At 48.5% G+C, this 15,118-nt stretch overlaps 1 protein-coding gene across 2 annotated transcripts in view; it reads left to right on the top strand.

Annotated features, from left to right (window-relative positions):
• LOC132674756 (complement C3-like) overlaps positions 1-15,118 on the top strand; it is a 38,176-nt gene that overhangs the window by 18,175 nt on the left and 4,883 nt on the right. For both annotated transcript variants that reach the window (XM_078443492.2, XM_081791465.1), the window contains exons 20-33: positions 3,588-3,730; positions 3,836-4,048; positions 5,665-5,731; positions 5,840-5,926; positions 6,684-6,887; positions 7,267-7,342; positions 7,630-7,789; positions 8,701-8,799; positions 10,947-11,103; positions 12,784-12,947; positions 13,845-14,003; positions 14,140-14,199; positions 14,316-14,406; positions 14,524-14,575. In XM_078443492.2, coding sequence (XP_078299618.2) covers positions 3,588-3,730; positions 3,836-4,048; positions 5,665-5,731; positions 5,840-5,926; positions 6,684-6,887; positions 7,267-7,342; positions 7,630-7,789; positions 8,701-8,799; positions 10,947-11,103; positions 12,784-12,947; positions 13,845-14,003; positions 14,140-14,199; positions 14,316-14,406; positions 14,524-14,575 — 1,732 coding nt within the window. The remainder of the gene's footprint in view (positions 1-3,587; positions 3,731-3,835; positions 4,049-5,664; positions 5,732-5,839; positions 5,927-6,683; positions 6,888-7,266; positions 7,343-7,629; positions 7,790-8,700; positions 8,800-10,946; positions 11,104-12,783; positions 12,948-13,844; positions 14,004-14,139; positions 14,200-14,315; positions 14,407-14,523; positions 14,576-15,118) is intronic.

Here is a 15,118-nt window from a genome sequence, read left to right as displayed (position 1 = left end):
AACTGGCAGTTTCTCCTGACCAAGGGAGGGTGGTGCATGCATTCATGGGGCACATACTTTTCCTTTCGTCTGGAGCTCCAGTAACAGCTCAGCACACTTCTGGTCGGTGGCCCCCGCCCATGTTTCAGATCAGAGCATCTTCCTATATCCTCGTTGTCCCTGTTCGCATATGGAGGGCCTGCATGAGGTTTCCTTGAAATAAGAAAGGTTCTTGCAGCTTGAAAAGAGAAAGTTGAAAGGCACAGTTTAGATCCCTGCTTCTGAAAGCCTGCTCCCTGAACCACTAGCAATCTGGCAAAGGTGCTTTCCCTGGGGGGTTGTAGAAATTCAGAATCTTGGACCCCACTCCTGACCTGCTGAATCAGAACCTGCATTTAACATGACCCACGGGGCAGGAAGTGGGGGGTTGTGTGTATCTGGAGGTTGGGGAAGGCCTGTCCTGCACCAGGGTCTCTGCACCTCATCACTGATGTTGTTCAGGGCTGGGTGGTTCTCTGTGGAAGGTTCCCTGTGCAATATCGGATGTTGAGCAGCATTCGCGGCCTCTACCTACAAGACTTCAGGAGCACCCCCACCCCCGTTGTAACATGTCCCCAAAATATCCCCAGAAGTTGCCCAATGCCCCCTGGGAGTGATGGGGCAGCATCTTAAAGGGCCCTATGGTTTTTCTATTCTGCTCTCTGTACCCTTGTGACATCTTCTCAATACTGTTGTCTTACCAGGTACGATTATATTTTTAAGCTTATTTATTTATTTTGAGAGAGAGAGAGGCAGTATGTTTGAGGGAGGGGAAGATAGAGGCAGAGAGAGAGAATCCCAAGCAGGCTCTGCACTGTTGGCTGTACAGGGCCCAATGCAGGGCTCGAACTCATGAACCATGAGATCATGACCTTGAGCTGAGAACAAGAGTCAGATGTGTAACCGACTGAACCACTCAGGTGCCCTGGTTGATATTTTTTTAATTAATGGGTTTTCTTAATTTTTTTAAATATTTATTTGTTTTTGAGACAGAGACAGAGTGCGAGCGGGGGTGGCGAGGGGCAGAGAGAAGGAGACACAGAACCCGAAGCAGGCTCCAGGCTCTGAGCTGTCAGCACAGAGCCCGACGTGGGGCTCAAACCCACAAACTGTGAGATCATGACCTGAGCCAAAGTCAGACACCCAACCGACTGGGTGGGTCAGGCTCCCCCCCAGCCCTTAGGGGCTCCTAATTAATGAGTTTTGTTAAACAATTTAGGTTTACAGTAACAACTGAGAATTACCACTCACTCCTCAATTCCCCCCAATTCCCGTCTCTAACCCTTTTTTGCATTAGGTGGTACCTTTGCCACAATCCCTGGGACAACACTGATACATTATCATCAGGTGCAGTCAAAAGCTCGGGTCCCCTTTCAGTGATGTACCTTCCATGGGTTTGGACCAACATGCGGTGACATGTAGCTGTCCTTCCAGAGTCACGGAGAGTAGGCGTTTCTCTGCCTCAAACATAACACGGATGGTGTGTCAGAGGTCACTCTGTGTGTGGTTCTCTCTCGCTCCTTCCAGCTTGTTCAAGGGAAAAGCTAAGTCTGGTGCAAGGATGTCCTCATCTCCTCTGTAGGTCTTGACTGACTTGCATTAGCAAGGAGAGAGCAGGTCTGCTTTCTGCAGGCACAGCATGAGCTGGCCAGTATTTAACAAAACAAAACCGTTTTGTTTCCCTGGAGGTAGCCTCCTGTTTGTGGTGCAAAAGCTGGTTTTTCACCCACCAGAGTAAATTAAATCTGGCTTTAAGAATGTGAAAACAGGGGCTGCTGGCTGGCTCAGTTGGAAAAGCCTGTGACTCCTGATCTTGGGATTGTGAGTTCAAGCCCCACATTGGGTGTAGAAATGACCAAAGATAAATAATAAAAATGTAAAAACGAGGAGCACCTGGGTGGTTCAGTTGGTTAAATGTCCGACTTCGGCTCAGGTCATGATCTTGTGGTTCATGAGTTCAGGCTCTGCATCAGGCTCTGTGCCGACAACTCAGAGCCTGGAAGCTGCTTCAGATTCTGTGTCTCCCCCTCTCTCTGCCCCTCCCCCGCTTGCACTCTGTCTCTGTCTCTCAAAAATAAACTTTAAAAAAATGTAAAAACGAATAGCAGATAAGAAATGGTAAATAGCTCCCATGAGTATAACAGATCCCCCGAGGATGGGGGGTTAAGGATGATTAATAATGACCCAAGGTTAGGAAATAATGATTTTGTTCAAGCCTCTATTGTTCCTCACTTCTGAAAAATAACCAAAAAATATATATATTAAATTTTAAGATTTCTTTTTTTAATTAACTCTGTTCAATTGTTTACTTATTTTAGAGAAAGAGAGAGCGAGAGAGACAGGGAGAAAGAGAATCCCAAGCACACTCCCTGCCATCAGCTCAGAGCCTGACACCAGGCTCAAATTCAGGAACTGAGAGATTATGACCCAAGCAGATATCAAGCATCAGACAATTAACTGACTGAGACACACAGTTCCCCAAATTTTAATCATTTCTTGGTGTAACATTATTTTTATTTATTTTTTTAGTGTAACATTTTTAATATGATAATGCTTTTGCAAATTCTGTTTGCATCAACCCTTTGCTTGAATATAACCTAGTAGCTGTTGAATCACAAATTTACCATCGCTTTTGCAGTCATTTTCACTGCCTGTAGATCAGCACTGTCCACCAGAAATACGATGCAAGCTGCATGTCATTTTAAATTTTCTGGGAGCCCCATAAAAAAAGAGGAGGTGAAATCAATTTTATCATACATTTTCTGTAACCAAATATCTCCACAATGTTATTCTTGCAACTTGTGGTAAATACGTTGAAAAAATATGCTGAAAAATATGTTAAAAAAACCCACCATCATGCTAATGATAATGTTATAATAATCATCTATTGATATTTAAGAGTAACCTATTAATATCTCGAAATTGTGAAAGATGCATTTACTTCATCATACTAAGCCTTTGATGTACCATATATTTTATACTTGCAGAACATTTCAATGAGGGTGCTACCATTTTTCTTTTTTAAGATTTTAATTTTATTTGTAAGTCATCTCCACACCCCACGTGAGCTTGAACTCATGGCCCCAGATCAAGAATCACACCCACCATTGACTGAGCCAGTCAGAGGAAAGGCACCCCTAGCCTTTCATTAGAAATACTTTGATCTGTATTGTAGGATTTGCAAAATGTACAGCTGAAAAGGTAGGTTGGCATATGCAAATTGTTCCAAACATGTGTTAAAAAGTTTTCTGAGCTAGCCACATTCCAAGTGCCCAGGAACCAGAGAGAGCTCAGGCTACCATTTTGGAGAGCCCAGGTATGGACCCTTCGGGTGTGCTCGAACCCTTCCCTCTGCACACCTACCTATGAGTAAAACTACAAGAAGAAAATGGAAACCGTACATGAGAGTGACTCCCAGCTGCCACCACTATTGGTAACGTGTCACCTGTGCAATTGTTTAGCCCCTGGGCTTGCACAAACACAGGCTGAGCTTGACACAGCTCCCGCAGTCAGGGGTAAGCACTGAGAGCCTGTCCACCTTCTTCCCTTGACACTCCACTCCTGGGCAGGGATCTGCGTGGCTGACCCCTATGAGGTCACGGTGATGCAAGACTTCTTCATCGACCTGCGGCTACCCTACTCTGTCGTGCGCAATGAGCAAGTGGAGATCCGAGCCGTGCTCTACAATTACCAGGATGTTGGGGAGCTCAAGGTGGGTTCCCAGGGGGGTGGGGGCAGAGGAATGATGGAGAGCTTGGATGGTTGGGGGAGGTGGCTGTGGCACCTGCACCCCTGACTGATACTCTCTCCCTGGCAGGTGCGGGTGGAATTGCTCTACAACCCAGCCTTCTGCAGCCTGGCCACCGCCAAGAAGCGCTACCAGCAGATTCTGAAAATCCCAGCCAAGTCCTCAATGGCTGTGCCTTTTGTCGTCGTGCCTCTGAAGGTCGGTCTACATGAGGTGGAGGTCAAGGCTGCGGTCTACAATCGTTTCATCATGGATGGTGTCAAGAAACCCTTGAAGGTCGTGGTGAGTCCTTGGGGCACCTGCAGTCCCTTGTCCTTTGGGAGAGGCTCCTGTCTCCCCATGCTGTCAACCCAGGTTGGAGACACTGACTCTGAGACACCAAGAGTGTCCAGTGTCCAGCTTAGGATGCTTGGGAGTCCTACAAGTTCGGAAGCAAGGCCAGGATTAGGGTGAGTAAGTGCGAAACACTTACATTTTCACTCTTTCCTAGTGATGAACATTCTCAAATATAATAGGAGATCAAGTCTTCAATAAAAATAAAAGCCTCATATCATCTTTCCTTAATATTTCCAAGCAAAATGTGAGATCATAAGAGCAACACTGTTTTAATGCAATATTGTAAGGAATCAAAATTAATGCCAAAAAATCCATGATACACAAAAGATCAAAATTTTAAATAGAGACAGTGCCAAGTCAAACCACAATAGGAGCCTGAAGCTAAAGGACAAATGAAGGCCCCCATCTACGTGTCTTTTTTAACGGTTGAAATTGTTTAGTGGTTAATTTTCCCCCGAAATGTTAAAGTCATTGAAAAAATATTGAAACGCTGAAAAGCAAATGCTTTAAAACTGACATTGTTATTTTACAGTGACACGTCTTATTTATACCGAAGCCAGAATTTATTATATTTTTCTTTCCTGACTTTAATGGAACCAAACTCATATTTTTTAGAGTCTATTTTCTGAAAAAAAAATTGTTTATGCTTATTTATTTTTGAGAAAGACAGAGCATGAGCAGGAGAGGGGGAGAAAGAGAAGGAGACAAAGGATCTGAAGCAAGATCCAGGCTCTAAGCTCTGAGCTGTCACCACTGAGCCCGATGCAAGGTTCAGACTCACCAACCATGAAATCATGATCTGAAGGCAGAGACTTAACCAACTAAGCCACCCAGGCGACCCAAGATTTTATTTTTAAGTAATCCGATGTGGAACTTGAACTTACAACCCCAAGATCAAGAGTCCCATGCTTTTCCACCAAGCCCCACAGGCACCCCCAGGAGCACAATCTTAATTATCCCTTTTATCAGGGGTCCCAGGGTGGCTCAGTGTGGCACCAATGGGAAGAAACCCCAGAGGGCGCCGGAGCCTGCACAAGGCTCCCCAGAGCCAGTGTGTCCACAACTCCCAATTCTGCACCCTCTGATGCTGGTAGCTTGAAATCTACTGTGGCAGGGATGTTCGCAGGATGGAAACTGCCAGTGCCACAAATCAGGATCTTTTCTTCCTGGAGAGATGGCTACCAAATGTTTACCAGCATGCCACGGAGGAGACTGGGTCTCCAAAGGAAAATGTGTGCATTAGTACCAGCTTCAAGGAGAATGTGTGATGGAAGGGCACAAACAGCAGCAGTCCAGCATGGAAGGAGAGCTTCACTTGGGACACTGATAATAAGATAGCCCCTAGTTTAACTGAGCGCTTACTAAGTGCCAGGCATTGTACTCAGCACTTTATGCACATTCTTTTATTTTAAGGACATTTGAGAGGCAGTGGGGGTAAACTGACTCCCAGTCACAGAACTAGGATGGGTGATGCCATCGTGCCCATGCCCTGCTGATCAGCTGTGTCTGTTCTTTTATTCACCTGACTTCCCCCTCCCCCATCCCATCCCAACACTGTTCAGCCTGAAGGGATCAGAGTCGACAAAACTGTGGCCGTTCACACACTGGATCCAGAAAACCGGGGCCAAAGTGAGTCATCCACAGCAGAAGGGTGAGACCTGGGGGTGCGGGGTAGGGGATGAATCAGGGCCTTGTGGGAGAGGGTGACGCCATGGGTCCCTCCCATTCCACTGGCAGACGGAGTGCAGCGAGAGGAGGTCCACGCCGCAGACCTCAGTGACCAGGTACCAGACACAGATTCAGAGACCAGGATCCTCCTGCAAGGTGAGCTGCCACTGACCCTCGCCCAGGAAGGCACAGCTCTGGAGAAGGGGACCTAATTTCTCCTAATTCTGGGCACGTATACTACCGTGCATCCCCTGCCTCCACTACAGCTAGAACAGCAGGCCACCTCCTTGATCTGTTTTATAGAAGGCTCCAGGCAGTATTTAGTTCAGCAAATAGCCTTTGCTGATAGAGAAGCTTAAATGAGAAACAGTATAGTTCAAGAGCAGGAAATTCTGGAACTAATTGCCTGAGTTGGACGACTGGAGCCAGAAGGGAAAAGAAGTTCCTGGAAAAGCACCTTGTAACCTGTAAGCTGTAAGGTTTTGGGGAGAGACCCTTGGTTTTCTCATCTGTGATGGGGTGAATAATAGTACCTATATCAAAGGCTTGTTGAGAGGATTAAATGAGATACTGTCTGATGTTTCTCTAGAACAGCGCCTGGCAACTGCATGAAGCATGATCTAAGTATTGGTGACGATTGTTCTGGAATTAATTTGCCACTTGTAACAAGAGGCTCAGGGAGCAGATTTCTGTGAAGCATAAGACTCCCTTCCCTACAAATGTAGACACCCTCCCCACTCCCCTACCCCCGCCTCCTACTTCCTACCATCACGTCCCCTCAGCCCCCAACTGCCCCTGACCTCTTTGGCACTGGCTGCCTGGAGCCTGGGATCGCTGGGGACAGCCCTGGCCCTTCTCACCCCACCCCATGGTGGGTGAGTTGCTTGAGCCCTGTCCTCCTGCTGGGTTGCAGGGACCCCAGTGGCTCAGTTGACTGAGGATGCCATTGACGCGGAGCGACTGAAGCACCTCATCGTGACCCCCTCGGGCTGTGGGGAGCAGAACATGATAGGAATGACACCCACAGTCATCGCAGTCCATTACCTGGACCAAACGGACCAGTGGGAGAAGTTCGGCCTGGAAAAGAGGCAGGATTCCTTGCAGCTCATCGAAAAGGGTGGGTCTGCCTGGGAGACCCTCTCTGCTCCAGCCACCTCCAGAGCAGGGACACGCCCTTCCTCTAAGTTCCTCCCCTTTCAGGATCCCTTCTTTTCAAAGACCTCCCTTGACCTTTGCCCTCTCTGAGACCTGGGCCCCTCTGAGCCCTCTAGAACTCCCTCTCTCCCTGAGGCCCCCTTGCCTCTCTGAACCCCTCTCCTCTGAGAACTCCTTCCCCTTTTAGAAGTCCCTTCCGCTCTTCTAGCAGACTTCCCTGCTCATCCCTGAGGCCCCTCATTCTTCACTGAACCCCTGTCTTGCCCCTCAGAGAATCCTTGTCCCCTGAGCCCCTCCACTCAGCCCCTGCTCCTCTGGAGACACTTCTGGCTTCCCTGCAGGGTACTCCCAGCAGCTGGCCTTCAGACAAGACAACTCGGCTTTTGCGGCCTTCCAGAACCGGAAAGCCAGCACCTGGTGAGTGGTCTGGCACCCCACTGAGCAAGGTGGCCTTGGGTGGTCCCGCCAGGTCTCGCCCAAAGGGCCCTATGCTATGGACCCTCAGCCCACACAGATGAACCGCCCACCTTGAGCTGCCACGTGGCCTGTGGACATTAAGCGTCCCCTGTGGCTAGGCTGGCGCCTAACTTGGGTGGGGAAGCTGGGCCAGCCTGTAGGCCCCGCCCCTCTCTGCTCATTGGTTTCCTGGAATGGCAGTCTCTGGATCCCGGAGGCGATTGGCTGACGCTTTGTGCCGCCCACAGGCTGACAGCCTACGTGGTCAAGGTCTTCTCTCTGGCAGCCAATCTCATTGCCATCAACTCCCAAGTCCTCTGCGGGGCTGTCAAATGGCTGATCCTGGAGAAGCAGAAGCCTGACGGGGTCTTCCAGGAAGATGGGCCCGTAATTCATCAAGAAATGACTGTAAGAAGCAGGACTTATGGGCATGCTGGGGGAAGGGCGCCTGTAACAGGTTAGACATGAAAGGCTACCCCTTCAGCTGAGAGTGTCACTTTCCCATTGCGAAGACCAGAGACCTTCAGAGGCTAGTGCAACACCAAAGTCCCCCCCCCCCCTTTGCTCTGAAAATATAGAACCCTTCCCAGCTGTGGTTCTCCAAATGTGGTCCCCAGGCCAGTAGCTGCATAATCACCTTCAAACTTGTTATAAAAGTATGTTCTCAATCTAGACTTGAGATGCAGGAATCAGAAAATTCAGGAGGAGGGCCTAGGATTCACAGTTGCTACAACCTCCACTTCCCCTGCCATGAGTTGCCTATGCATGCATAAGGTGGAGAATCACTGCCTTAGCCTGACTTTTCAGACTTCCAGTCTCACACCGTCCCCCTATCCCCATCCACATGCCATCTGCACTGAAAGGAGCCTTGCTCTATCCAGCCACAGGGCCTTTGCACATGCTGTTCTCACTGTCTGGCATGCCAACCCTGGTCATCCTGCAAGGAAATCTTTCCTGATCTCCCCAACTAAGTCACACTCCCACTTTCCAATTTCACTGCCACATCCACTTCTCCTCCTGCACCACTCACCAATTTGTAACGATATGTATACAGGTGAGCCAATTGGTTCACGTCTGTCTCCCCTACTAGATGGGGAGCACTGTGGGGGTGGGACTGGTGTCGGGTTCTTACCCACCATCTTTTCCACAGCATGAGCAACAATTGCTGAATGAATGAATATTGAAGAGTGTGGCCCACCTAGGGAGTGACACTGAGGAGAGACTCACCCATGCCTTGACATGCTCACCCTACAAGGAGATTGGTCAGCATGTGGGGACATACTGGTGACCCTATCCTTATTTCCCGCTTCCCATCCTAGGGTGGCTTCCGGGAGAACGAGGAGAAGGATGTAGCCCTCACAGCTTTTGTTCTCATTGCGCTGCAAGAGGCTAAAGAGTTTTGCAATGATCAGGTCAACGTAAGTGTCCGCTCACCCTCTCCTCCTCTCACCTACCCAGGGCACATCCACCTTGGAGGGTGGGCTGTTGCATTCAGGTGATTCCCGGTCCTCCCAGTGCAATAGCAGCCACCACAGCAGCCATAATGCCCATAAAACCATAATAATTCCCAGCATTTTTTGTGCATTTAACTAAGATGCTCATCTAAGTGTTGCACATGCTAAGTCCTGTAATCCTTCTAAGAGTTCGAGACGTAGGCTACTCTTCTTATCCCCAGGTTACAGAGGAGAAAACTAAGACAGAAAGAGATCAAAGAATGGGTCCTTTCTGCCTGCTTTACCCTGTCCAGAGAGTGTCAGCCAATTTCAACAAAAGCCCCCTCAGCCTGCTTTCCCCATCACTGCTACATGATCAGTGCAGCATACCTTGCTGCTTCCCTGAAGAAAAGGCACAACCCAGACCCAAGAACACATCAAGGCTACTCTCTTAGTTCAGGAGATCTTTTAGGAAATTTTCCAAGGGGCCCATGCCCCCAAAAAGGAAATGATTACAAATATTGGCTCACGGCTGTCTCTTTTTCCTCTGGTTTTGGTTCTGAAGCAGAGAAGCTTAGAAAGACGGACTCCCGAGAGTCTCTGCAATTACTCCCTCTGCTTTGTCCTGGGGTTTGAGAGTGGTTTGTTTGACCTTAGCTTGCCAAGTTAGAGAGCCCAGGATTTTGCCTCAGACAGCTGCCCCTCCCTTCATCGGACTCAAGATAGAGGGGACAGGGCTGTTGACTTGAGGGCCTCAGAGGGACCCAGGCCGTTCTGGGCCCAATAATTCCTCTCTCCCTGCCACCCAGCCTGCCCAGCAGAACTTGGCTGCCTTCCTTGGGGAAATAGCCAGACCAAACCTAGAGCTTTCAGATTCCCATGGGGGAAATTCTGATTGGCCCACCCGGGGTCAGGTGGTCATACCTGGGCCAATCAGCTGAGGGCAGGAAGTAGGTCTTACTGGGCAAATATGGCTGCTTCCACTGTGGCCGAGTGAATGAAAGACCGAAGTTTCTGCAAAAGTTAAGAGTAGATGGAGGGCAGGCAGCTGGCAGGGAAAGGATTAGTTTCTTCTGCAAGGCACCAACATTTTCTTCTACAAAATGGCAACACTATGCCTGAGTATAGCATAGGCTGTAGACCCAGATTACTGGGACGCAGATTACTGGGAAGAGTGTGCTGAGATCAGTCTGTGAAAGCCAACCGTTAAACTTCCAGGAATTTCACAAGCTAGTTGTTAAACACAATCATTCTTTTCAAGCAAATTATGTAAACTGGCTTTAGACTAAACACTAAGCATTAAAAGCAAAGGTAAGAAACGCTCAAAACTCATCACTTCCTGATTGTTTTATTACTTTCCCTCATTATCTATGACAAATCTATCCATCTCGGGGTTATGTACCTATAAGGTGGAAATGCTATCTAATTCTGTGCTACTGCCCCCCTCCCCCCAACTCTGCATTCACTGACTCCACATAGTTTGAATTTGGCCACGGTAATATTTACACCAAGAAAGTTGGCGAACACTACACATCATGGCTTCCTCCTTCCATCATCTCTCTGGGTCTCAATCTTGTCATTCGTGCAGTAGAGATGATGATGAAAATAATGCCAACCCCATGGGATCCTGAAGTTCAGCGATTGCCTGTGTGACTGCCATATAGTAAGTGTTAGCTGTGAAGCTGATGATTAGAGAAGAGGTTTCCCAGTGGGGTGCTGAAGCTGGGTCATACTAGGTCATGAGTGTCTATCTGCGACACATATTCTCCCCTTTATGTTGAGGGCCATTACGTTGGTAGCTTGAAATTGCCCACAGTGGGAGCATTTACACCACAGTAATTGGCAGGCGATAAAACAGACCCCTGGCCCCCATACACACTCCGGAGAGCTGGTGCGTAAACTGTTACCAGTACACCACTGGGTATATAAACTCTCCCAGGCACATCAAGTTCACGGTGACTAAAATGTCTGGAAAATCCAAAAAAGAAAAAAGAAACAAAAGATCCAAAACAAATATGTCCCAAGGACAGAAAGCATCCTGGTACCCAGGAAGTGGCACTTGTGTGATCCTTACCAGCTCTTTGTGGCAGCAATATGCACCTTACCAGAGAACCCAATCCTCTTTCTCACAGAGCCTGGAGCGCAGCATCACTAAGGCCGGAGATTATATTGAATTCCACTATAGGAACCTGCGGAGACCATATTCTGTGGCCATTGCAGGCTACGCCCTGGCCCAGTCAGGCAGGCTGGAGAAAGACCTCTTTGAAAAATTTCTGAGTGTAGCCAAAGGTGAGTGGCAGCCTGGTGAGGTAAAGAGGCATGCATGGCCAGGGTTTGGGGGTGGTCATCTTGAGCTGGCATGTGGCTCTAAGCTATGCTACGATGGGCAGCTTCAGGTTGAGCTGGAGTGGATGGTGCTAAGCCCTGCTGGCTGAATGGGTCTGAGGTGTGAGAAATCCTCACTGTAAGCTACACAAGAAGGTAGCATCATTCATTCAACAGCTATGTTTTGAGCACTTGCTATGACACAGGAACAAGGACGTGGGCTCTGACATCAGACAGACCCAAATTCAAATCCCCCTCTGCCACATTCTCACTGTGCGACTTTGTAAAAGTCACTGACCCTCCCTGGACCTCATCTGAAGAAGATACTTACATCATAGGTGGTTGACAAGATTGAAGGAGTAATGTAGGTAGAAGGTCTAGCATACAGTGAGAGCTCTATTCCGATGTTGTTGTCGTCATTATCTCAAGGGTAATTAGGATTAGATAAGATAATGCCATAGGGAATTTAGCACAGTGCCCAGCACACAGTGAGCACTTAATCATTGGCTCAGGTAATATACTGCATCAGGTTTGCACTCACTGATGTAACATATGTCAGGACATATACTGAGGTGGTTTAGCACAATGGAAGCTTGTTGTTGGTGGACAGCTCTCTTCCAGACAGTCATGTGGAGATCTGGGCCTCTATCTTTTCATGACTTTGCCACCACGGGGTGCTTGGGATCCACTCCATCTAAGCATAAGGGGAAATGGTCAGGTGGATTGTTTAAGGGAGGTAGACCAGGCATGGAAGGGGCCCCTAACATTGCCAGTGTCCATGCCATCATCCAGAGCTCGGTTGTGTGTCCATACCTGCCTACAAAGACTTTTGGGAGATGTAGTCCAACTCTCTGCCCAGGAAATGAGGGGACAGGTTTTTTTTTTTTAATGTTCATTTATTTTTGAACAAGAGAGCGCAAGCATGGGAGGGGCAGAGAGAGAAGGAGACAGAGAGTGCAAAGCTGGCTCTGTGCTGACAGCAGACAGCCTGATGAGGCGCTCAAACTCATGAACCTTGAGATTGTGACCTGAGCCAAAGTTGGACACTCAACCAACTGAGCCATCCAGGCACCCCAGAGGAGTGAATGCTTCTTACTGTCAGTCTCTGCCACAAGTGCTTTTGTGGGCACTTGGGACATCACAGTGAATACAGCACAGCTCCTGCCATCATGGCTCGCACTCCAGTTGAGGAAAGAAATGAGTTAATAGATTGATATAGAACATCATACTTCTGGGACAGGACAGCACAGGATGTTTTGAGAGACAGAAGGGAGGACCTCACCTACTCTTGGGGTGCCATTGAAGCTGAATTGTGCAGGATGGGATTAAGCAGGAATGGGTGGAGAAAAGGTGCTCCAATAGAGGGTACAGAATACGAAAAGGCCCAGGAAGTAAGAATGAGCATGGAAAATTTAGGGAATCTGTAAATCAGTGGGGCTGCAGATGAGCATTTCAATGGAGGAGTGAAGGTTAATGAAGGAAAAGAGTAGGCAGGAGCCAGCTAGTGAGTGCCTTGGGTGTCAGTCAGGACATGTGAACAAGAAGTTCTAGTGTGAGTCTAGCATGAGTCTTTTCCGACTTTTCTCTGAGCCATCTCCTCGCTGGACAGTGCAATCAGCATGGGGGTGGGGGTTCTCTCTACAGAGAGGACAAGGTGGGAGGAGCCTGGCAAGAAGCTCTACAGTGTGGAGGCCACATCCTATGCCCTCTTGGCCCTGCTGGTGCTCAAAGACTTTGACTTTGTACGCCCCGTCGCAACCTGGCTCAATGAGCAGAGATACTACGGAGGGGGCTACGGCTCCACCCAGGCAAGTGACCCCATATCCCCCAGGCACCTACATGCCTACCTCCTCTGGCTTCCCACTGGTCTCCCAGAGAAGATGTTAAGACTCAGAGGGGCAGCCCTTCTGTCCACAAGCCAGAGTGGCTGGAGTGGATTTTTAGCCGTGAATGCACTGGTGGAGTCTACACTACATGCTGAATGCCCAAACTGTGTTCCGAACCTCCTAAGATCTAGACCGTGTTCTCAGTTCCGCCAGGCTCCCAGTGTTAGCTCATATCTTCCTGTGGGCTCTAGACCATGTTTCAGTTCTACTAGGCTCCCAGTGTTAGTTCATCTTACTGTGGGTTCCAGACCATGTTCTCGGCTATTCTAGGACATCATCCAAGCCTCTCTGACCCTGGTTGGTGGGATCTAGAACATGGTTTTTAATAACCTCAGGCTCCAGTTTGACCCCCTTTCTTTCTGGTGATCTGTCAGTCACATTCTCAGTGTCCCTTTTGGATTCTAGGTCATATGGTCAGTATCTCCAGACTCAACTTCATTTTTTTTTTTTTTTATAACTAAGTTCTAAACACATTCTCAGTGACTCCAAACCCTTGTCTTAGACTCTCCTGTGGATGGGGCTAGGCCATATTCTCAGTGTTGCTAAAGTTTCATTTTGATGCCTGCAATTTCTGGTGAATTCTAGACCCCTTCTCAGTCTGCCAAGCTCTTGTCTAAGTCTCTGTCTCTTGGAGAATCTAGGACATGTCTTCAGTGTATAACAACCCCTAATCTTATCCTCACTTTCTCTAGGGCAGGGGTTCCTAGGCTAAAGTGTCAATATCCCCCACCCTCTGACATGAGTCTCTTCCTTCTACAGTGGGTTCTAACCCCTTTCTCAGTCTCCTGGCTCACCCTCGTTCTTTCTCATGGGTTCTAGGCCACCTTCATGGTGTTCCAAGCCTTGGCCCAATACCAGAAGGATGTCCCTGACCACAAGGACCTGAACCTGGAAGTATCCATTGAACTGCCCAGCCGCAACTCTCTCATCAAGCACACCATCCTCTGGGAATCTGCTAGCCTCCTGCGGTCAGAAGAGGTACAGCTGCTTAGCCAAACCCTTGCTGTCCCCCTTCATACCAGCCAGGGTTTGCCAGAGGCAAGAGATAGGGCAGTTGCAGCTAGGGGAGGGCTTGGTACCAATACCTTCTCTCCTCTCTCCTTTCTCCCTGCAGACCAAGAAAAATGAGGATTTCGTAGTAACAGCTAAAGGGAAGGGACAAGGCACCTTGTCGGTAAGGAACAGGAACACACGCCAGCTTGGCCCGCCTTCTCTCAGCCCCTCTGGCCCCGAGGGACCCTCTTCTCAACTCAAGTGGGCTGACACTGCATTGCCCTGTGATCTCACCAGGTGGTGACAATGTACCATGCCAAGCTCAAAAGCAAACGCACTTGCAAGAAGTTTGACCTCAGGGTTGATATACGACGAGCTCCTGAAGATGGTAAAAGAGTTAAGACCCTACCTGTTACCCTTCCCCCGCCCTCATTCTAATGTCTGCCTCCTTCCTGAGTTGGGACCCAGGGACACCCCCCTCCCATTCTTCTGTCTGTGTTTCTAGTCAAGAGGCCTCAGGAAGCCCTGAACACCATGATCCTTGACATCTGTACCAAGTAAGTGATGGGTCACTGGGGGTCATCTTGGCCATTCCTCTGTCTATAGCAAGACTTCTCCTTTCCATGACCTAATCCTTTCTAAGAGCGTATTGTGCATCTGGTATTGTCTGAAGTACCTGCCAGGAGGTGGGTACCCCAGGCAGTCCTCACTTTGCATTGGCAGTCCAACACGAGCGATGGCCCCATAACCTGAAATTATTCAAGCAGTGTCAACAAATCAGTGGGGGAATTTGCCATTGTTGCATGACCTTTAAAGCGTTTATCACAGCTTCAGAACTCTCAAAATGCCAGTTAGGAAGGTAAAGAGAAATGGAAATTACAGTAACATGAGAATTTGTTTAGCATGCTGTAAACTACAACATTAGAACATGGAGATAACAAGCAATTCTTGTTCTCCTTTGTAAAACACTTACCAAAAGTGCTGTGGGTCTTCCTTCTGTTGTGTCACTTGGGATAAGGACTGAGCCGGCATCTTTCCTATGACGTAGTGAATTGTCACGCTCCCTTCTAAGTTAGGTCAGCTTCCAACTCTAATCTTTT

Source organism: Panthera onca, chromosome A2 (assembly GCF_046562875.1).
Source record: "Panthera onca isolate mPanOnc1 chromosome A2, mPanOnc1 haplotype 2, whole genome shotgun sequence".
Taxonomy (NCBI): domain Eukaryota; kingdom Metazoa; phylum Chordata; class Mammalia; order Carnivora; family Felidae; genus Panthera; species Panthera onca.
The sequence above is the reverse complement of the archived record's forward strand: the minus strand, read 5'-3'. Positions and strand labels throughout refer to the sequence as shown.